Source organism: Artibeus jamaicensis, unplaced genomic scaffold (genome assembly GCF_021234435.1).
Source record: "Artibeus jamaicensis isolate MK-2021 breed Jamaican fruit bat unplaced genomic scaffold, CSHL_Jam_final scaffold_614, whole genome shotgun sequence".
NCBI lineage: Eukaryota > Metazoa > Chordata > Mammalia > Chiroptera > Phyllostomidae > Artibeus > Artibeus jamaicensis.
This window is the reverse complement of record NW_026522050.1, coordinates 7,071,689-7,096,225: the sequence shown is the minus strand read 5'-3', so window position 1 is coordinate 7,096,225 and position 24,537 is coordinate 7,071,689. Positions and strand designations below refer to the sequence as shown.

The following is a 24,537-nucleotide window of genomic DNA, read 5'->3' as shown; positions in this document are numbered from 1 at the left end:
ATTGAGCTGTACCATATGGGCACTTTATTTAAGTTATACATTTTGTTTAGAATTTGCAATATAGTTTTTAAAAAGTATTGCCTGTATGTAAGAATGCAAGGTTGATTTTACACTTGAAAGCCAATTGCGTAAGTTAAATCAATAGCATTATTATTAGTTTAAAAATAGGTCTGTGATAAATTTGATACAAAATAAATTTAGAAAAATCAAATTTATTTCTACATAAACATTTTTTAAATAAAATTTTAAAAAAAGATAATGTTTATGAAGCCATTAAAAAATAAACCTAAAAAAACCTACTTTAGGAATAAATTCAACTTTAAAAAGTAAGGCCTCAGTAATGATTTAAATAAAAATTTAACACAGTATTTAAATATATATATATATATCAAAGAAAATTTATACCAAATTTGTCCACAGAATGAAAGACATAATTTCGTAACAAAGCCAAATATCTTTAGATTGATCTATAGGTTCAACATAATGCCAACATAAATCCTTTCAACTTAATTTATTCCCACCTTCCCTTCTCTCCTCTGTACCTTCTCCCCTCCCTCTTTCTTTCCTTTTATCCCTTCCTTCCTTTTTCCCTCCTTTCTTTTACTTCTTACTTCTTCCTTTTAGAACTTTGGAAGCTAATTGTATAATTTATTCAGACAGGCAAAACACCTAAAAATAGCAAAGATTATCTCAAAGAAAGAAAATAAAGTTGCAGGAGTTACAGAACCAGATGTAGCTATTAGCTGTAGTAATGTTTTAAAAACACAACATTTTCCTGATATTCTGATGAATGAAATAGAAGAGTGACTTCAGAAACCAACACACACACATACACACAGTCACCCAACTTGTAATAGAAGCATCACTATTTTTCATAACAAAAAGAATAATCTTTGTATCCCACTCCTGACACCAAAAAAAAAGAATAATCTTTTCAATAAAGGATATTAGGTAATTTGTGTATTTTGTTTGAGGGTAAAAGTGTCTGGACACTTGTTAACACTCTAGACAGCTTCAATTCTACCTGGATTAAAGGTCTAAATGTAAAATCCAAACAATAAACATTTTAGAGGTAAACATAGTGGGACATCTTTGTGATACAGAATTGTTGTACTAGAATATGTACACATTTTTTAACAGAGCACACAGAGCAACTACATAAGATTTAAAAAGATTACTTCAACTAATTTAAGAAATCAGAGGGGAGGAGAGAGGGTGACAGGAGAAGGAAGGGGAGTGTCCAGTCAAGGAATATGTATAAAGGACCCATGGACATGGACAACAGCGTGGGGACTGACTTTGGGAGCTGGGGGTGGGCTGGGCAGGGGAGAGCAATGGAGGAAAAATTGGGACAATTGTAACAGAAAAACAATTAAAAAAGAAATCTGTTCATCAAAATTAATAGCACAAAAGAGGAAACTCTCATAGTGGAAGATGATAGTTTATCAGAACTACATATTTAGACATGGATATTTAACAGGATTTATAAAAATATAAAAATAACTTACAAATCAATTAATAGTCAACACAAAACATAATATAAAAATGATAAAAGACATGCATGAGCACTTTTCAAAAGAAAATATCAAAATCCCATTGAACATATAAAAACATTCTCAATTTCATTTAACATTAGGATAATGCAAACTAAAACCACAACACCCATGCACATCATGCAGAATGGAGACAAAGAAAACAATGAAAATGTCAAATCTTAACAAGATATCAAGCAATTATAACTATTTCTGTTTCCAGTAAAAGTGGGGTTCTTTCATGGGATCAAGAGAAAAACATTTCACGGACCCACACACAGGAGCTTATGGTGTGGCAAAATTTATTTGGGTGGGAATAGAAGGACACCCCTGTGTCCCATCCTTGTCCATGCCACCATGGAAGAAGTTCAACCATGTCTTCAGCAAGGTCCTAACAAAAGCCAGTGTCCAGTTTCTGTTCCATATTAAAGCTTAGTCCTTTGGAACCCACAGTTGGCTGCTAAGCAATCTCAGTCCCCATCTGAGTAGCTAGGCACTGTCCCTGGCCACTGCTCTACCCAGACACCCACCTAAAACCTGTGTTTGGAGTCCATGTCACTGCTAGTCTTGCGCAGTCACTACAGAGAAAACATACAAACTTACAGGGTGAGTATGTGCTCCCAAGCTAGAGAGAGCTTCTCTGTTGAGCTGTGTTTTATTATATTTGGCTTGGGCAGAACCAAGTGCTTTTTCAAAAAAACCAATCAATTTCCCTAGTGTTTCCGGGCTCCTGATAGGTCCACCCTCTAGGCAAGTGACCACTTTCCCAGGTTCGACTGACAGGTCTCTATGGTCAAGCAGGTCCCTCTGCCCCACTGTGACTTTTACTGTGCATGTATGTGCTCACCTCCCACTGCTTCCTCCAACCATCTGGTCCTAGAGAGGGGAAGACAGGGTGCTAATCCGGGATGCAATGTGTGATCCTCGGGTTTCTGGGAAGATGTGGCTTCCTGGTGCAGCAAGCTTATGCTTCACAGCCCATTAGGCTCAACAATATCTAATTCCTTTTGCTTCCTTCCTTATTGATAACTAGCTAACTAAGTATGATAACATTTTCACTACCAGTGGTGATGCACATTTGTATAAACATTCTGAAAATCCATTTGGTAGTATTCACTAATGCTGCAACTCAGCAATTTTAGTGTATTGACCATGCCCAAATGAAAATACATTCAAGATTAAGCCAGTATAGATCAAATATTGATGTGAACACAAGGGCTGTGAGGGTAGTGTTTCATTACCATTATCAGGGAACCCTCATGTATATCAGGACAATATTTTTATAACTTATCTTTAATAAATCCAAATTTTATTACTTTGTAAATGCTCAAAGATATTAAAAATCATTTTCAAAGTATAAAATTGAGTAGAATGTTAATAATACCACTAATCATAAAACCTCCAAATTGGAACCAATTCCAATAATGGATAAATTATTTAATAAATAAATAAAGAGAATAAAGAGATAATGGATAAATAATGGATAAATAAATGTGATATATTTCTATATCAGAGAATAATGGATAAATAAATGTGATATATTTATAAAATGGAGTTGTACACAAAAATAAGAATAAACAATCTAGAAATACCTATGACAATATATCGAGTGAAAAGCCCAGACACACAGAAAACACATGAACAGAATTTCCTTTATGTGAAGTAACAAACATAGGTGAAAATAATTTATGTTGTTAGAAGTCAGAGTAGTAGTTACTTTGGTGTGTGGGGAGAGGTGTGAGATATAGTTATAATAGAAAAGAGGATGAAGAATGATTTTTGAGTCCTGATAATATTTTATTTATGTTGGTGGTTGTAATTTCTGTTTAATCTGGATTCTGGCTACACAGATGTGTTAATTTTGTAAAAATTTATTCATGTTGTATGCATTTGCTAATACATGTATTATACTTTAATAATAAGCAAAAGACACCACAAATGAGGGGGAAATGGCTACACATATATTTTCCCTTGCAAATTTTAAAACAATGCAATAAATGTTCAACCATTTCTCTATTATGTTCTCACTCCTTTTTTAAAGGAGACAAAGCTTACAAGAAAAACTCAAACTCCCCTCTTGCAGAAATAATGTTTTGGTTGCAGATGTTTGTATTGCACTAGAAAAGACTTAACCAAGAGAAACTGAGGAAAAGTATGTAATCTTATTTGTATGGGCATATAAAGATATCCTGGATAATTAGCAGCTATCTGACTGGCTTTGTTTGAAGCATTCAAATTCTTTAAGCATAATTAACAAATTGTGTCCTTTCTCCTCAGGGAGGATCTCAAAGGACCAAGGATTCCTATAAATTCTTCTTACTGGGTTATGTTAAGAGTACATGAGGAGCACAGAGAGATTCCTCATTAGAGGTGAGTAGACGGTACCTGTTTCTCCCACTTTCACTGTCTGTCTTGAATACCCCACCTCGGGCATTTAGCTGTATAGCTTTAACAACCTGCTTCAATAACTGAAGTTTCCAGGTAAGTATGCTGTTTTAAATACCTTTTTATTACGATTTTTTACAAAAGTTAGACATTTATGTTGATGTGGTTGTACTCTTGGAATAGTAAAAAAGAAAAAAATCAACTTCTGAAAGGAAGTTTGGATATCCATTTAAAAAGTCTTCCCCCAGGCCCTGGCTGGTGCAGCTCAGTGGATTGAGCACGGGACTGCGAACCAGACAATCTCCCGTCGATTCCCAGTCAGGGCACATACTGGGGTTGCAGGCCGGTTCCCTGCAGGCCAGTTCCCAGCAGGGGACACATGAAAGGCAACCATACATTGATGTTTCTCTCCCTCTCTCCTTCCTTTCCCCTCTAAAGATAAATAAATAAAATCTTAAAAAAAAAAGTCTACCCCAAAACCTTAAGATACTCGTGTTTTTACACTTGGACCCATAATCCAGATGTCAAATTTGATATTATCATCTGTAGTTAGTTGGGTATGTTTCAGAATTTTTAACCACAAATAATAACATATCCATAATGTTCTCCAGTTACCTCTAAATGAACATGGTTATATCAATATCTTTTAAATTCTTGCAATTGTCATTATCAAAAATGCCATGTGTTTTCCAAGTTCACAATTATCATTAAAAGCATCAATATCATGTGCAAATCACCACTTGTAATGGGAGGTGAGGCCAATGCAAAATATCAAAGTGTGGATTTCGCTGCCTAGCACCACCATCCCACCATCATGTCTCCTATGAGTGCGTACTCTCTTTAGCCTTGGAAAAGTGTTTGAAATGTCATCAAATTATCTTTTAAATGACTGGATACACATCTAATGGGTACTGGAAGCAAGATTAAAATATGCACCAATACAGATTGTGTAAGCAGGAATGTGTATTTTGCCTAAAATTGATATATCTTTTCCACTCCATATTTATTTAGTGGCTCATTTTTAAACTCCCTTTATTTCAACTGAAAAATCACAGAGGTGTTTAAATATATGCATGTAAATGCAAATTTTACTGATTTCTCATTCTGGAATTCATTTAGTCTCACTTACGTTAATGTCGAAAGCTGTATTTTGCACAGGGAGGGAGGCACGACTGAGGAATGACAACTTCTGTGAGCTCTATATTTAGGGCAGTTTTATAGCAAATGCCCAGTGCTAGGTTCTGCCCATTGTATTTTTTACATGTTTGAAAAGTCTTGAGAAGAAAAAGAAAACAGATTTAAAAGATCAGAATCAAGTCACCTTCAAAAATCAGATAAAATAAAATATATGAAAGTATTACAATGTTAAAAGAGGTTTTGCGCTTTACATACAACTCTTAAAATGATGAGAAAAATATCTTTTCTCACATACAGAGCAACTGGTATTTACAAGGAGGGATTTAGAAAAGAATACAATTTTTAAAACTCATTTACTCCATGAGATTTATAATTTTTTGGATATCCAGTAAAAAAAAATGCACCCAAGTGTGTTGTTTCTTAAGAATTAATTCAGTGTTCCTGAACAAGCTATATATTTTCTGCTTTCTATCTCTACAAATATGCTTACTCTGGGTTTTTCATATGATGCAATTGCACAATAATAAAATACATGACTTTCATTTGTGTCACTTACCATTAGATGCTTTAACACCTGATCCTTGTTATAGCATGTATCAATACTTTTCCCTTTTTATAGCTTATTAATATTCTATTTTATCTACATGATACTTGTTATATATTCACTAGTTCACTGACTTTTGGGTTGTTTCTATTTTTGACTCTTGTGATTGATGCCATTCTGCACAACTCTTCTCATGGTGGCTATTTTATTTTACATTACTTACAAAAAATGTTTAAAGGTTCTAATCCTTCCTGACATTTGCCAGCTTTGCAGCGTCTGTCATTTTTTTTTCTTATAGCCATCCTAGGAGTATCTCATTGTGGTTTTGATTTGCATTTTCTTAATGACCAGAAATGAACATCTTTTCATGTGCTTTTGGCTATTTGTTTATCTTCTGTAAGAAATATGTAAATCTTCTGCTAAAGTCTTTTGCCTGTTTTTAAATTTGGATTGTTCATTTTTGTTGTTGAGTAGCAAAAGTCCTTTGATATTCTACCTACTAAGCCCTTACTAGATAAATAATTTGCATTTTTTACTTTGTGTGGGTCATCTTTTCATTGTTTGGTGCACAAAAGTGTGTTTCAAAAATTTTGATAAAGTCCAATTTACCTATTTTTAGTTTTGTTCTTTGTGCTTTTCATGTCTGGTGTAAGGAACCTGTCGAGCTTCACTGAGATGAGAGAGAGACAGAGAATTGGGCTGCCAAGTGTTAGAGAGTAGCCAGTTAATGCAACAAGCTATGAATGAACCATTTAAGCCTTTAATCACTGGTTACAATGGTAATCTCAGTCATAACTTGTGAGAGCTAATGATTATTTTTACATCTTTTCTTGTTACAGATTTCCTGGGTAGCCTGGATGGACAAACACAATCTAACAGTGTTAAATGGATTTATTCTACTGGGGGTCATGGACCTCCCGAAGCTGCAGGCTCCATTATTTGTGCTTTTCTTCATTGTATACATGGTCTCCTTGGTGGGTAACCTGGGCTTGATCATCCTTACCAAGATAGACTCCAGACTACAAACACCCATGTACTTCTTTCTCAGACACCTGGCTTTCAGTGATCTCAGTTGTTCCACTGCTGTAGGACCCAAAATGCTAGTAAATTTAGCTGTAAATCAGCATACAATCTCCTATAACTGGTGTGCTATCCAACTCACTTTCTTCAGTATGTTTATCACTAGTGAAAATCTTATTCTGTCAGCAATGGCCTATGACCGCTATGTGGCCATCTGTAACCCTCTGCTCTACAGAGTTATCATGTCACAAAGACTATGTCACTTGCTGGTGGCTATAGCCTACCTATACAGTGTCTTTTTATCTTTACTGACCACCATAAAAATTTTCATTTCATCATTTTGTAGCTATCATGTCATTAGGCATTTCTACTGTGATAGTATGCCATTGATATCTTTGCTCTGCTCAGACACACATGAAATTAAATTGATCATCCTGCTTTTTTCAGCTTTTACTTTGACTTACTCTCTTCTGATAGTCCTTATGTCCTACATTCTGATCGTGGTTGCCATCCTCAGGATGAACTCTGCAGAGGGCAGGCACAAGGCTTTCTCTATCTGTGGATCTCATCTGACAGTCATTGTCATATTCTATGGTAGCCTATTATTTATGTATGTGAGACCCCAGTCTAGTCATTCATTTGATACTGATAAAATGGCCTCTTTATTTTACACTTTGGTCATCCCCATGCTGAATCCATTGATTTACAGTTTGCGGAACAAGGAGGTGAAGAATGCCCTAAATAGAACGTGGGTAATGTGTGCAAATATGCTATTTAAAATTCACTGTAAGATACACTAGCAACTGGTGTATTAGCCAATGTGTGCAATAACTGGCATTGCTTTAAACTTATACTGTTACCTCCATGGGATGAGAAAGATAGATGTATGATAAGCCTAGAAATAAAAAGAATTGTACATAATTTTCTTTTAAAAAATTTATTGCATATTTTTCCATCACTGTTTACCTACCTTATACCCCCCTTCCTCTACAATCACCACACTGTTGTCCTTTTTCCTTTTTTGCTCGACCCCTCCACCCTCTAACCTCTCCTCCCACCCAGGCTACTATCCTGCTCTCTATTTATGAATCTGTCTCTATTTTGCTTGTTAGTTCAGTTTGTTCATTAGAGTCCACATATAAATAAAATCATATGCTCTTTGTCTTTCTCTGATTGGCTTATTTCCCCTAGTCCAACATGGATGTTCTCCAAGTCCATCCATGCTGTCACAAAGGGTAAAATTGTCTTCTTTTTTATGGCTGAGTAGTATTTCATTGTATAAATTACCCAGAGTTGTTTTATTCACCTATCTGTTGATGGGCACCACTTGTCCTGCTTCCGTAACTTGGCCATTGTAAATAACATTGCAATGAACATAGGGGTGCTTATGTTCTTTTGATGTAGTGGTTTGGATTTCTCTGGATATATTCCCAAGTAGGATTGCTGGGTCAAAAGGCAAATCCATCTTCAATTTTTGAGGTATCTCCATAATGTTTTCCAGAGTGGCTGCACCAATCTGTATTCCCGCCAACAGTGTACAAGGGTTCCCATTTCTCCACTTCCTCACCAACAATTGTTATTCATTGATATATTGATAATAGGCATTCTGACAGATGTGAGATGATACCTCATTGGTTAGTAATGCTGAACATCTTTTCATACTCTATTTGCCATTTGTATGATAAAAATATATCACTAACAGATGGCTATACTTCTGATACTAACCTGTATTTAATTTCCAATCAGATTATTAGTATTCTTCACATTTAGCCAATTGCATTTTTCTTGCACTAGACATGTATTTTTAGAAAGTCAGAGACTCTGAATATCACATTCATAGTTGTATCTGTAGTGCCTAACATGGTAAAGGGTATTAAAAAGACAGAAAGTATACTTGAATGACAATTAAAATAAAGAAATTTTTTAAAAGAATGCATGATAGGTTTTATATAAATGGGTTCATTCAAGGTAATAAACACATATTGTCAATTGAAAAACCAAAATCTCCCTCTTTATGGGGCCTAGAGAGAAAAAAAAAAACAGGAAAAGTCAAAATAAGAAGTAGGCAATTATTTAAATAAAATATTGTGAAAATTTTCAAATTCGATAAAAATGTAAAATCTTCAGATCAAAGCATATTGACAAACAGCATGTAAACAGCAGGTGAACAACTACGTGTAGGCACATCATAATCAAATTTCTCAGAGCTGCTGATAAATAAAAACCTTAGCAGTCAACAAAACACTCTGTTACAAAGAAACAAAGAGTTTATAGATGGTGTAACTAAACAAAAGGAGGGGTTTGGTGGCCTGTCACCAAAAAGCCAAACACGTGAGGCAGATGCTGGTGCAAAAGGAAAGATTTTATTCGGGTCCTGCATGACCTGGGAGCATGGTGAACTCCTGTCTCAAAGCCCACCTCTTCGGCAAGACCAAGACAAAACCCAGTGTCCAGAGTTTCTGCTCCAGTTCGAAGTGCAGTCCTTTGGAGACCACAGGCGGCTGCTAAACTGTCAGAAGCCCCACCCAGGTAGCTTAGTTTGCTCCTGGCTGGTGTTCATTTTAGTCTCCCACCTGGAGCCTGCATGTGCAGACTGCACAGCCATGAGTCACACAGCTGCTAGGGCTGCAGAGTCACACGTCACACACTGTCAGGAGAGTGCACAAACACACCAGCCAGTATATCACCAGATGGCCAAGAGAGAGTGAGACTGGCTAGGGCCACATGGCCCATGGAGAGAACAGGTGAGTGCCCTGTGTAACTGCAGGTCAGCAGCAAAAGAGCCACAAACCCAAGCCTCTTTGTTTCCTTGGGATTATATTGACTTGGGTGTGAAACAGACCAGGTGCCTTCTCAAAATGACCAATCATCTTCCCACTCTTGCGTACTTTGCATGGGTCCACCTCCAAACCAATCCCTTCTTTTCCCAGGCTACATTGACAGGCCTCTTTGGTCAGCACTTCCCTTTGTGTCATTTTGACTTTTATGGCACATGCACCTGCCTTCCCCTGGTCCACAGTTTGATAGAGGGAGAAGGGCTTTTTCTCTATCCAATTACCTTGCTGGATTCTCACATTCAGGTCCTATCCATTGATGTTTCTAGCTTTCCATACACTCAGTGTAAGAACCTCCTCCTGCTGCCATCTCGGCCAGTGGGGAACACCCCCTGGCACTTCAGACAGACTGTTTACCAAAAACAACATGACACTGAAAGCATAACCTATAAAACAACAGCTTGATATTTGCACTTTGTAAAAATTAAAACAACATACCTACCAATCATACTCTTGGGAGCTCATCCCAAGAGAATGAAATTTATATTAGATAGTCATCTCTAAGTGAATGTCACTGGAAGTTTTATTCATCATAGTCGAAAACTGGGAAGAACCCATATGCCTGTCTATGAGTGAATGACTAAGGAAACTGAATCATCCATACCATGGAATACTACTCAGCAACAATAGAGGAACAAGTGATTTACACACAAAAAGACAAATGAATCACCAGAGAATTAGGTTGAGTGGCAAAAGCCAAATATTGCAAGTGGTAGGACCTTATTCATAAATATTCTTCAAATGACAAGAAAAGAGCGATAGAATCAGATTAGTGATTGCCAAGGGTTACAAACAATGGTAGAAGAGGAGGAAGTGGGTACAGTGTACTGTAGACCCTGCCATTTTTCTTTTTTGTAATACAAGTGACAGATTTAAGCTTTGATTGCCACAGGTCCCTATTCTCCTCACCTTCCCCCTCTCCTCCCCTCAGCTTTCCTTCCCTCTCCCCCACCACCCAGACGTCACTGTGTGGCCCAGGGATACCCAATCAATCATAAAAACCACGAAGGCTGGTCCAGCACAATATTGACTATTAATAGGCTGAGACCAGTACGAAGCATGTGGCTATAAAGGAGTCACCAGAGGGAACTTTGTTTTAATGGAATATATCTATATTGGAGTGGGTCTGCACAACAAAGAATATTTGAAATTGTGCAATTAACTGTAAAGAAAAACACAAATTGTGAAAGGACAGATGATGAAAACTCACTATGAAATGAGAAGTAACAGTAACTAATTTCTGTTCCTTAGGACAAAAAAAAATCATATTGCAACAGAGTGAAATGCTCAGGTTCTCTGACTTAATATTATTCAAGCCTGCATTGTTCTCATGGCCTTCAGGCTAATAGCACCTTCTTTGTCTTTCATGTAGATATCCTAATCATTAGCAGAATCCTGCTCCAGGCTTGATTTTCCAAAATGCTGCTCCCATTTTCCCTTCCCTTGACAAAAAAAGAAGCCTGAACTCCATACTTTCTTAAGATGGAGTTGAAAGTTCAAGCTCTCATCTGTTCAGTTGGCATCTTCTAGATCAATAAAACTTTCCTTACTCCAAACTCTGATGATTTGAGTTTGGGCCTCTTAAAAGTGTTGGTATATGGACTTCGGACCAGTAACAACATGAGAAGCCAATCAAAGAAGAAATAAATTATTTTAAGTTTTTTCCCTAAAAGTTTTCAAATAGTAAGACAGTGTCCACACATTTCTACAGTGTCACTCACTTGAGGAGACATTGTGTAATGAGGACTGTTGACAGGCTGCCTACGGATACAGTATTGCAGTCAGGAGTCCTGTCTAGTACAAAAGTAAACTTAAGAGTGAAACATGGAAGGAAGTGAGGGAGGGAGAGAAGGAGGGAGGGAGGAAGAAGGAGAAGAAGAAAACAAGGTGAATACCAATGGTCCATAACAATTAAAAAACAACTTCCAGGCATGTAATTGTGCTATTCAATACTGTAGGGACGATCAACAAATTGCTTGGCATCTCCACAGGGATAGTCTCAAAAGGTGAAAAACATCCATAAATGGTCCTCACTAAGCCATGTAAGAAACACATGAAGGAGTCAAGAGAGATTTCACCACAGGTAAAAGATAGAACATTTCATGTGGTGTCCTATGTTACCAATACTGACAATGTTTCAGTGACATATGCCAAGTTTCACTTTATCTCAATGACAAAGTTCTAGCAAAATGTTTCCATTTCTGATGTAGTTATTTTTGCTGTCTACTACTCCCTGATGCCTGAGCGGGAATAGAACCCCTTTCCTCATCTTAACATATTAATGTTTTTGAGTATTTTCACCTAGGTTGATGGACTAAATGTTCAGAAGGATCTTTGAAATATCATAATGAGATTGCTTATAACACACTTATTTTATATGAATAATTATATTTGTAATGCAGGCAAATGAACCATAACTAAATATCAACTTTTAAAAATTGGCAAAAAATTACAAAGCTACAGGTATTCAATCTATCATTTTGATGTCTTTCAAACTTTTAGTTATTTAGTGGTTCTAGGCTTTTTTGTGACACTCTTGATATAAAATAATATTTAGTAATTAATTACTCAAATAAATATACAAATAGGATTCTTTACACATCACATTGAGATGTGAAAGAGTATGTGAATATAAGAACACTTTTAAGTTTCCAGTATTATGATAATTCAGCATGTTTTTAAATTTCAGATAGAATCTGACAGAAAGCAGATATAATTATCTGAAAAAGTATAGCTTTTAAAAATAGTAAGTCAATATTCAACAAAGATTTTAAACTATGAAAAAGCAATTTGGTGTGAGAAAAAAAAGATACATACATTTTTATCGTTCCTTACCACATAGAAAAACTGGAACTTAACAAGTAGGATTTTTCTCAGCCTTTGGTATTTACAAAATGAAACAAAACACACAAAACAAGGTTTATACTGCTCCTTATTAAATTTACTGAAGATAGTTTTCTAAAATTACTACCTGTTGATGCACACTTCCACATTCTAGATACAAGAAAAATGAAGCAGGGTAGACTATCAGGTCACACAATTATGAGTAACACTTTAAGAGGTTTAAATGCAAATTCATGTAATAACTTTTATATTTAATGTTAGGAAAGTATTTATTTTCTTTTTTAGACTGCTGGAGGACTGCTGTCACTACAGTTTTTACATAACCAGAATTATTTTTATTTTTTAAAGGAAGCTTTCATGTTCACAGTATTTTAAATCTAATAATTACCTTACTCTGCCATTCACCACTTACTCTGGTATATGTTTTTTATTGTGGTTCAGTTACAATTGTCCCCATTTTTCCCCCATTTCTCTCCCCTGCCCTACCCACCCCCACCTCCCACACTCAATCCCCCCTCCCTGTCATCTTTGTCCGTGGGTCCTTTATACATCCTTCATCTGTCTATTATTAAGGGTATTCAGATACATTTTTGTTTGATTTTATAAAATGTTTATCTGTGTTTTGTATTATGTCATAGTTTGAAGGCATACTTGTGGCCTTAAGGTGTAGAAGAATTTAAAGTAATATTCAAGAATCCATGGATCTTTCATCTTTAGCTTATTTTATTTCTCCTCTGCAATATTGTGTGACATACTGACTTTAAACTATTTTATTTGATACACACACCTTTAAACTTACATTAAAGAGTATGGTATCTCTTCATCCAAAGGGAGTTTTTATAAATTTTCATTATAAACAATGACAATGCTTACTTGCAGTTTTTTTAGGAGAAATAAATGAAGATTAAATGATCCAAAGTATTGGTTTTGCATGTGAGAGTATTGAAAAAGTTAAATTTTGCCCAAATTTTTGTGTTTACCAAAAATGGAGATATAACTGACATTATATTTATATGTGTATATGTATAAGACATTTCAGTTGTCACACACACTATATACATATATGTACATATATGTATACACATAATATTTCTCCATATAAAGGCAAATAATTTTCACTGCAATCTATTACGGTTTTCTTATTTATGCACTGGTGTAATCTCTGTCAATTGTATTAGGGTTTCAACCTGTATCACCTGTAGGCATAAGGAATTTTGCAAGACTATGTGTTCACGTAGTGAGTTCTATATATTTTTGGAATTTGTGATTTAAAATTATTATAATTATTATACAATTGTATAATATAATTTATTATAGACTTAGCATATATATTAAGTCATTATTACATGTAATTTACAAGTGCTACTATATGATTGTAATTATATAAATGACTAAAGAAAACTCTAAAGAATAGCACAATAATAATTTATACAACCCCCAAACTTTTAATGTGGTTTTAACTTCTTTTATATTTTCTTTATATATCTATGTATGTCTGTATCTATATGTATATGTATTTTTATCTATATACTGTATACCCATATCTATCTATGCAACTATCTGTGTTTCTATGTATCTGTTTATCCATCTACCTGTTAATCATCTATCTATCTATGTATCTATCTATCATCATCTATCTATCTATCTATCATCTATCCTTATCATGTATTTAGCTCTACCATTCTGATTTCTCAGCCTTGGCACTGTTGGTATTTTGGGCTAAATATTGGGTATTACAGAATGTGTAAAAACATAACTGACTTCTAACACTACATGCCAGTTTCACCCTACCTCCGAGTTGTGAAAACTGAAATGTTTTCTAGATATTGATTAATTAATCAATTGAGGTGCTTAGTAAAATCACCTCCAGTTAAGAGCCCCTCACTATCTGTTTCTAGCTCTATTTATGAATATTATTTTTGTGGGACATAGGCTTATTTTCACATATCTGAATTAGAAAATTTGGATGTCTTTTACTTATACTAGCTTTGCACACTAAATATTTGCCAGGTATAAAATGTGAAATCTATTAATTATGCCAATGTCTTTTTCCAGAATAACTTTCCTGAGAAACCTGCATGGAAACACAAAATTTAACAGTGCTAAGTGAATTCATTCTCACGGGGATCACAGACCGCCCGGAGCTGCAGGGTCCGTTATTTGGGCTCTTCTTCCTCATCTACGCGATCTCATTGGTGGGCAACTTGGGCATGATCATCCTCACCACGGTGGACTCGGGCCTCCAGACACCCATGTACTTCTTTCTCAGACACCTGGCTTTCACTGATCTTGGTTATTCAACAACCGTAGGACCTAAAATGTTAGTAAATTTTGTTGTGGATCAAAATACAATCTCCTATTGTTTCTGTGCTATCCAACTGGCTTTCTTTCTTGTGTTCATTGTTAGTGAAATTTTTATTCTCTCCGCAATGTCCTACGACCGCTACGTGGCCATCTGTAACCCTCTGCTCTACCCAATCATCATGTCCCAAAGGATGTGTCAGCTGCTGGTGGCTATTCCCTATCTCTACAGCACATTTGTTGCTCTTCTAGTCACCATAAAGATTTTTAATTTATCTTTCTGTGGCTACAATGTTGTTCGTCATTTCTACTGTGACAGTATCCCCTTGTTATCTTTGCTCTGCTCGAATACGCATGAAGTTGAAATGATTATTCTGATTTTAGCAGGTTTTGATTTGATTTCATCCCTTCTGATAGTTCTTGTGTCTTACTTCCTCATTCTTGTATCCATTCTCAGGATGAACTCTGCTGAGGGTCGGTACAAGGCTTTTTCTACCTGTGGATCCCACCTGACTGTGGTCATTGTATTTTACGGGACTTTGATATTTATGTATGTGCAACCCGAGTCCAGTCATTCCTTTGACAGTGATAAAGTGGCTTCCATATTTTACACCCTTGTGATCCCCATGTTGAATCCCTTGATCTATAGCTTGAGGAACAAAGATGTAAAATGTGCACTACAAAGGGTGTGGAAAAAGCTACGTAACACTTTTTCTTAAGGTTTATATACAATATGATTCCTATAAACTAGGACCTAGATTACAGACTTGAAATTTGGCTGTATGTACCTCCTAAAGAGAGAGCAAGCACAAATGAGTTTGACATACATTTATAGATTTTCTTACAGATGCTAGGCATGTCTAATTCCTGTAAATAGCTTAATAAACAAAATAGTTTAAAATCTTTCTTTATTGGGTATAAATTATATATTTAAATTACATAAGTGCCATTGTATAGCAAGCAGAATGTGTTAGGTGGATATAGTAAAAAACTGTCAAGGATTCTGTTGTTTTGTTATTTATTAGAATAAAGTCACAGCATGAATATGTGTGAGTGTGTGCCTTTTTCTTTCCTTTGGTTTTAGCTTCCATACCCTTCTCCAGTATGCTTCAGAATTATACATACTAATGGTTGTGTCTGTAATACATTTGAAGTTCTCAGTCATATTACTTTGCTCAAATACCCTTTCCAAACATCAGGATCATACTTTTTCCATATTTGAGTCTATGAACTAAATATACTTTTAATTCAGCAGTCCATAGGTTCTGATTGGTATTTAATTTTGCCTTAATTTGTCTATTTTGTTGATAGCAGAGAATTTAAATTAAGAGAAATTTCTGAGGCCACACAGAATCTCCTAGGTTTGTACTGTTTCCCCCTCAATTAGTTCTTGCTTAATAACTATCTGTTTGGTTTTCAAGATTGTATTATTTCTTTATCTCTTAAAAAAAGTAATATTGTTCATGGTTAAAAGTTATTTCATAGGGTAAGAGAACTATCCTATGAAAATTAATTGTGTTGTTCCTCTTTTCTCAAGTTGATGTTTCTCAATTTGAATGATATTTAATGTTTATGCTATTACAGTTCTCCTGATTTTCCACTTTGCCCCCTCTATCCAGCACCCTCCACTTCCTCAGGCAATCTGCCCACCATTGTTCATGTCCATGGGTCACATTTATAAGTTCCTTGGCTACTCCATTTCCTATACTGTACTTTTTATCCCCATGGCTGTTCTGTAACTACCTATTTGTACTTTTTAATCCCCTCACCTCTTCACCCCTTTTTTCTCTCCCCCTTCCCATCAGGCAACTTTCTGGTAACTAACTTCTTTTTTCTTCCTTTCTTCTTTCTTTCTTTCTTTCTTTCTTTCTTTCTTTCTTTCTTTCTTTCTTTCTTTCTTTCTTTCTTTCTTTCTTTCTATCTTTATCTTTCTTTAGCTTTAAGCTTTGGCCTTTTAATAATGATGTATCTTTGGCCTCTTTCCATTCATCATAATTGGGACTTTGTGATTTATGGACTTGAATGTCTATTTCCTTCACTAAATTAAGGAAGTTTTTTTCCTACTTTTTAAAAATGTTTTATTGATTATGCCAGTACAGTTGTCCCATTTCCTCCCTTCATTGCCCTCCACCCTACACACCCCCTCCCCCCATCCTCCCTTAGTTCATGTCCATGTGTCACAAGTACTTTAGATTTTATATTTCCCCTGCATTCTTGCCCTCCCCCATCTATTCTCTACCTGTCATCTATGCTACTTATTCTCTGTACCTTCTCCCCACTTTTCCTCCTCCCTCTTCCCTGTTGCTAACCCTCTATGTGATCTTCATTTCTATGGTTCTGCTTCTGATCTAGCTGTTCTCTTAGTTTGCTTTTGTTTTAGGTGTGGTTCTTAATAACTGTGAGTTGGATGTCCTTTCACTGTTCATATTTTTTATCTTCTTGTTCTTAGATAAGCCCCTTTAACATTTCATATAATAAGAGCTTGGTGATGATGAACTCCTTTTAAATGACCTTATCTGAGAAGCACTTTATCTGCCCTTCCATTCTAAATGAAAGCTTTGCTGGATAGATCAATCTTGGATGTAGGTCTTTGGATTTCATGACTTGGAATACTTCTTTCCAGCCCCTTCTTGCCTGTAAGGTCTCTTTTGAGAAATCCACTGACAGTCTGATGGAAACTCCTTTGTAGGTGACTGTCCCCTTATCTCTTGCTGTTTCTAAGATTCTCTCCTTTACATTTGAATCTTGGCTAATGCAATTATGATGTGCCTTGGTGTGTTCTTTCTTGGGCCCAACTTCTTTGGGACTCTCTGAGCTTCCTGGACTTCCTGGAAGTGTATTTCCTTTGCCAGATTGGGGAAGTTCTCCTTTATTATTTGTTCAAATAAGTTTTTCACTTGTTGCTGTTCTTCTTCCCCTTCTGGTACCCCTATAATTCAAATGTTGGAACATTGAAAGATGACCTGGAGATTCCTAAGCCTCTCCTCATGTTTTTGAATTCTTGTTTCTTCATTCTTTTCTGTTTGGTTGTTTCCTTCTTCCCTCTGGTCCACTCCCTTGATTTGAGTCCCAGTTTCCTTTTCACAACTATTGATTCCCTGTGCATTTTGCTTCATTTCACTTAGTGTAGCCTTCATTATTTCATCTAATTTGTGACTAAAATCAACCAGTTCTGTTAGTGTCCCGATGACCAGTGTTTTGAACTGTGCATCAGATAGGTTGGCTATCTCTTGGTCACTTAGAAGTGTTGGCTCTGGGGCTTTGAGCTGTTCTTCTTGAGCCATAATGTTTTAGTTCATTCATGCCTGTTACAATGAGGTACGGAGCCTTACGTATTCACCAGGGTGAGGCAACCCAGTCGCTGGGTTGTGATGCTGTATTTGGGGTCAGAGAGGGACAATGGCTTCTGTTCTGCTCTCTCTGGGATAAATTGGGCCCTTCTGATGCTAGTTCCCAGGTGTGTGGGCTTGTGCACCCTCCAGGACCCTGTTGGTCTTTGCAACAAGAGCCTGGAAGCATCACCTGGCACCTCAACCCCCCAAAGTGTTTCCAATTGGTGCATTTAGGCTTTATTTCCCGGCACTGGGGCCCTGGTTTGTGTGGTCTGTCTCACTGCTCAGTCCTCTACCTGGTTTATCTGCATACAAATGTGTGTCTGCGGTCAGCCAGCTGCCTTGAGCCCTCACTGGGTTGGCCCATGGCCACCCCATGCCTAGGATCTGCCAACCACCAACTGCACACCTGAGTTGGTCTGGCAGCCACCGCTTTTTCCTGCTGCAACCCCTCTCTGCCAGCCACTGACTCTGCCCCTCTTACTGATCTGGATGAATGGTTTGCTGTTGTCAGACTTCGATACAGTTCAATTTTCTCTGTTCTGGTTGCGTTCTAGTTTCTAAATTGTTGTTGTTCATAAACTTGGTTGTGCAAGGAGGTACAGTATTTCTACCTGTGCCTCTATCTTGGCTGGAAGTGGGAAGTTTTCTTTCACTGTTTTTCTTTTTTTTTTCTTTTTTTTTTAGATAGGTTTCCAGTTTCTTGCTCTTTATCTTCTCCTTCTGGCTCACCTATAAAGCAAATGTTGGACCTCTTAAAGTTGTCCCAAAGGCTAACTATACTATCCTCATTTTTTGGATTATTTTTCTTCTTTTTCTGATTGGTTGTCTTTTGCTTCTTTATGTTCCAAATCATTTATTTGATAATTGGCTTCATCCATTCTACTGTTGTTTTCCTGTAAATTGTTCTTTATTTCAATTAGTACATCCTTCATTTCTGACTAGGTCTTTTTTATGCTGCTGAGGTCTTCACTAAGTTCTCTGAGCATTGTTATAAACAGTGTTTTGAACTCTGTATCTGATAGGTTTATTTCCATTTCACTTAGCTCAAAACCTCTTTTTCTGGGGTTTTGATTTGTTCTTTCATTTGGGCCATGTTTCTTTATCTCCTCATTTTGGCAGGCTCCCAATTTTTGTTTCTATGTATTAGGTAGAGCTTCTTTGACTCCCTGTCTTAGAAGTGTGGCCTAATGTAGCAGGTGTGCTGTAGGGTCCAGTGGCACAACCTTTCCTAACACTCAAGCTGGGTACTCAAGATGCACCCACTGTGTGGGCTGCTTACACCCTCCTCTTCTTTAGCCTTGGTTCTATATTTCCCAATTTTAATCAATATTGATTATGCACTGTGTTTTAACTACCTTCTATTGTTTGACTGCATTGATTGATTGTTGTGGGAAGCAAAGAAAAATAATCCTGCTGCTTGCATGATGCCATATTTCTAATGTAAGTGAAGCCTAATACATAACAAGGGCATAGTCATTTTGCCTTTTGTGCATGGAGGCTCCATGTCACTCTCTAAATTTTTCCATATGCTTACTTTTATTTTTCTTGACATTTCTGAGATTTTATTAAAGCTATTTATTTACAATAATTGCTTTGTTACCTATCCTGCAATAACATTAAATGTTTAGCCAAAGAACACTTAAATACTTCACTTGAATAAAATTTTAAAAGTACCTCATACAAATCAACCAAAATATACTTCAATAAGTGGAGAAGCAAATAAACTATAGTATATCCAGACAATGATATTTTATTGGGCAGTAAAAAAAAAATGAGCTATCAAGTCGTGAAAAAATGTGGTAGAATCTGAAATGTATATTACTAAATGAAAAGGCTAATCATAAATGGCTATATATTGCATAATTCCAAAGATGTGACATTCCAGAAAAGGCAAAACTATGGAGACAGTAAAAAGATTTGTGGTTGCCAGGAGATAGGGCATAGGTAAGGATACACAGAGGAAGCTGGGAAAATTTTTAGAATAGTAAAATACTTTGTATGAAGTTATAATTGTGGATATGAGTCATGCTATATTTATTCAAACACATAGAATGCACAAAAACAAGAGTGAATCCAATGTAAACTGTGGAGGTTAGGTGAGAGTGATGTGCCAGTGTAGGTTCATGGACTGTAACAAATATACCACTTTGTTAAGAGCCATTGACGATGGGATGGGATGGCTATGCATGTGTGGGTCAGGTAATACCTGGGAATCTCTGTACTCCCTCATTTTTGTAATGAACACAGAATTTCTCTAAAAATAAAATAAAGTCTCACAAAATAAAGAAGTATAGGATACAGGTTTTTTTAATATTTTTTAAATTTATTTATCTTTAGAGGGGAAGGGAAGGAGAGAGGGAGAGAAGTATCAATGTATGGTTGCCTTTCATGTGTCCCCTGCTGGGAAGTGGCCTGCAGGGAACCGGTCTGCAACCCCAGTATGTGCCATGACTGGGAATCGAACCTCGATTGTCTGGTTCGCAAGCCCGTGCTCAATCCACTGAGCTACACCAGCCAGAGCAAGATACAGTTTTATGTAAGGATAGTATCAAAGTGTAAATGCAGTTAGAAAGAATCTTTAAGATAGTCTTTATTACTTCCAAATAGTAATACTTCATACTTTGACTATTCTGTATGTCTTGGTGAATTTGATTATCACAGCTCTGTGAGATAGGTCCTATTATAGTTTATATTTTTCAGGTTATGAAAAGGTGATTCAGAGAGGCTAAGTACATTATCAGAGCCCACTGAGGTATTGGGCATTAGAACCAGATTTCAAACCAAGTAGTCAAGTTCATGCTCAAGACTTTTTGCTCTTAACAAGGTCCCTAAATTGTCTCTTAGTATGATCTTTATGTTTCACCGATGTCACCCCAGAAATGACAGGGAATAAAACTTCACTTTGGGAGATGTAGGATTAGAAGAGGAGAAATAGCAGAAAGATTTGAAACAATGAAAATTGTATCTGGCACAGAAAAACAAATTCAAGAGAAATATAACTATTCAATTATAAATAAATATTAGCTCACATAATGTAAATTAATCAGTCCTGCTTTTAATGAGTGATTTTGCTCTCATAAAAAGCTAAAATAAAATGAAGGCAGGACATAGTCTAAAAAATGGAGATTAAAGAGAAGCAGAATTTAAAAAAAAAAGCCAAATGTCTATTGCTAATGACTTATACAAGGAATTCTTCCAGGGACAATATAAGAGATAAATATTCTTTCCAAAAAAGAGAGGTCTGTGAGGGGGATATTTGTTCTCTATTACCTTCTGCTTCTCAGACTTTGAAGAACCGTTCTATGTGCACTTCATCCATTTGGCAAACTAATGTAAGGGCAACAGAATATATCGACTCTGATATTGTTGAGCTCTGAACCAATAAATGCCATGAGGTCCAACATGTGATCATTTTTAGTAAGCCCTCTTCCTTGAGCCAGTGTTTGTTAGTGACCTATTCATGCCTGGGAAAGACATCCCTGAATGATACCATGAAAAACCATAGAGCACCACATGCAGCTGTGATGGCTGAGCACCGTGTAATTTTAGGGTGGACCATTCATATGGTGGAGATGTGAAAGCCCCACCCAAAAGATATTTGATTAATAGAAAATTGTCCTGGTTCATGTAAACATGCAATGACTGCCTATTATAGTGACTAGACTGATAAAGGGAACCATGTATCAGAAATATTTATCAACTGTATGAGGAGAAATATCACTAATCAAAACACACAGTTTGCCATTGAAAGAACTCCTGAAATACAAGAGAGGATACTAATTAAGAAGCATGAATATGAAAGTTAAATGTTAGTATCCGTAGAATAAAAAATAATCTCTGATTCATGAAATTTTTAATAATTCACAATAATCATAATATTCCCAAGTTTCAAATTGTATCTATGTGTAGTTTCCTATTGGAGAAAGGAACTAGTGCATTTTCTGTAGAATATACCTATGTAATCTTTATCTATCTATCTAATTTATGTAGATTCCTTGGGGAAATTGTAAGCACTAGAGAGCTGAAAAAGAATGCTGTCAGGTAAGGAGGTCCCAGAAGTCATATAACAGGAGGCTCTACATTCTAATGTCTAGTATGCAAATGGCACACCCTGGAACAATGAGGGCCACACCCTTCACAAAACCATCTGGTGTTTCTCTGGTTCCCTATATGTCCTATTTGATCAGAAGTTTTCATTTATCTACTGTGTATCTTACCTTTATCAACTCCTGGATGATAAGGATTAAAATATTTGAATGACACTATTTAAATCTCAAAAAACTTGCCTAACATAAAACATGAAATAATAGCAAAATATATAACCCAGTGTGTCTGTCTATTTATATAGTTCATAGCTCAATATACTAATTTGTAACTCAGAATACTACAACTCAATCAATCATAGAATAAACAAAGTAAAAATCAGTTTTTGTTCTGCCATAAAAGATGTTGGCATTTTTCAAATTTGCTTCTTCATGGAAATATTTATTGACCATAACAGTCAATTAAATCTATAGAAATTTTGGACTTACTTCTTAAAAAATTGATTCAGAAGTAGAACAGTACAGAGATTTCTTTCAGAACTTTATTGTTTTACAGTCCTTACATTTTTCCATGTTTCCTGTAGTCATAAAGAATGACATACCTGTTGAGTAAATGTGGTATCTATTTCTTGCAGAAATGATTATACCAAATTAGCTTCCTGATTTCAGATCTAGTAATAATCACATTTATTAATTTTTATGTTTGATAAATTTAATATATATTTTATAGCAATTTATAGAGATATAATTCACAGACTACATATGAGGTTTATTTTAAGGATGCAAGCCCAGTTCAATATTCAAATATCATTAATGTAATTTATCATATCAACAGAATTAAGAAGAAAATATTGATACAGAAAGAGCACTTAATGAAATTTAGTATCTATTTATAGCAGAAAATTAAACTCTCAGCAATTTAAGATGGAAAGAAACTTTCAACTAGAAACTTTATGGTAGAATACATCTACAATAAAACTTACAGTCAACACCCTATTTAATCATGAAAGAATATATGACTTCTCACTAAGACAGGAAAAAGACTTTTTGTCACTATAAATATCACATATCATAATTGAAATCCCAGCTTGTACTATAAGATGAAAGTAATAAATAAAAAGATATAACAATTTGAAAAAATAAATAAAATGTTCTGTATTTGAAGATGACATGATTGTTTATATAGAAAATGAATCTTCAAAAGTTAATATAACTAATAATTGAATATAACAAAGTCACAGTAAGCAAGGCCAACACACACAATTCTAATACATTTCAGTATATAAGCAATACATAGTTGGAAGTTTAAGTAAATATATATAAATCTAAAAGTTCACTCACTAGATTGCCAGTTTATTACAAAGGATATCAAAGAATATGAATCAACAGCCAGATGGAGAGATACTTAAAGCTAAGTTCCAAGTGCAAGACCTTCTGTTCTTGAGTTTGAGGTCCAGCAGGGTGACACATGGCAGCATTCTGGTTCAACAACCAGAAAGCTCTCCACACCCCGTATTTTGGGCTTTTATAGGGACTTCACTCCACAGGCAAGGGGAGTTAAATCATTGGTCATTGGTTATGGATTCAACCTCCAGCCCTCTGCCTTCCTTGGAAATGGTGGTTGGTTCTCCTGGTAACCAGCCCCCAAACAGATGCACTTTCTAAAATCACCTCAGTAACATAACAAAAGATAGCTTCCAGGTTCTCTACACTTAGGAAATTCTACCCAAGTTTATTGTGTATATTAATGAGCTAATCCTTCCACATATCCATGACCCAATGACCAGCCCTACACATTTCCTCTTTGACATGGCCACACTGTAAAGCAAAGGATTTGTAATCACCATGTAACAATCATATGCCATTACTGACATCAAGAAACCTGTGGTAACACACTCCAAAACACAAATGCTGTACCATGCAAGCAAAAAAAAATAGTTCCCTTCAAACCAGGAGCTTTATCAGCATTTGGGGTGATAAAAGGGTTTTAGGAGCTATGCTGGAATCCAGGACAAAGACCAAATATATTTTTCTTATTATAAATTGCAATATCATAACCACTTATTAAATGAGTTAAAATATAAGTCAATAAAGGCAAATTTTAGCTAGAGCATAACTGTATTCTTGGAAATCTGAGAACCAATATACTCTTTTCCTTGAAAGAACTATGTTTTTATGTTCTTAAATGAGAGTATGATTATATAATTGTTTTTTCCAAATAACAGAAAAATATAAATGTAGTACTGGATTTAGTGTTGATTTATAGATTGATAACCTTGACTATCAGGAGACCAATGTCATAGGGTATTATTTTTGTGAGACAGCTGTATGAATTAAACAAGTTTTGTTTATTGGCTGCCTCCTCACACGACCCTGCAGGCAGGTGCTTCAAGCAGTGCAGTTACATGGGTTTCTGGCTACTTTGCTGTACATCTACAACTGGTGTAGAATAGTATTGCATGTAAACTATGGTTGAATTTTTTTAGGAATTTAAAAAAGGAAAAATTTTATGTATCCTTAAAGACTTTACATTCATGGAATTATAGAAAGTGAGGAGCAACT

General features: G+C 35.8%; 2 protein-coding genes across 2 annotated transcripts; both read left to right on the top strand.

The window, feature by feature from the left end:
• The first annotated feature begins 6,455 nt into the window (after positions 1-6,455).
• LOC119040848 (olfactory receptor 8K3-like) lies at positions 6,456-7,418 on the top strand. Its single transcript, XM_037133959.2, has one exon. The coding sequence runs from the start codon at positions 6,456-6,458 to the stop codon at positions 7,416-7,418; it is 963 nt and encodes a 320-aa protein (XP_036989854.2).
• A 6,956-nt stretch (positions 7,419-14,374) lies between these two features.
• LOC119040866 (olfactory receptor 8K3) lies at positions 14,375-15,316 on the top strand. The gene has a single exon (XM_037133975.2). It carries the CDS (start codon positions 14,375-14,377, stop codon positions 15,314-15,316), a length of 942 nt encoding a protein of 313 aa, XP_036989870.1.
• Positions 15,317-24,537: the final 9,221 nt, after the last annotated feature.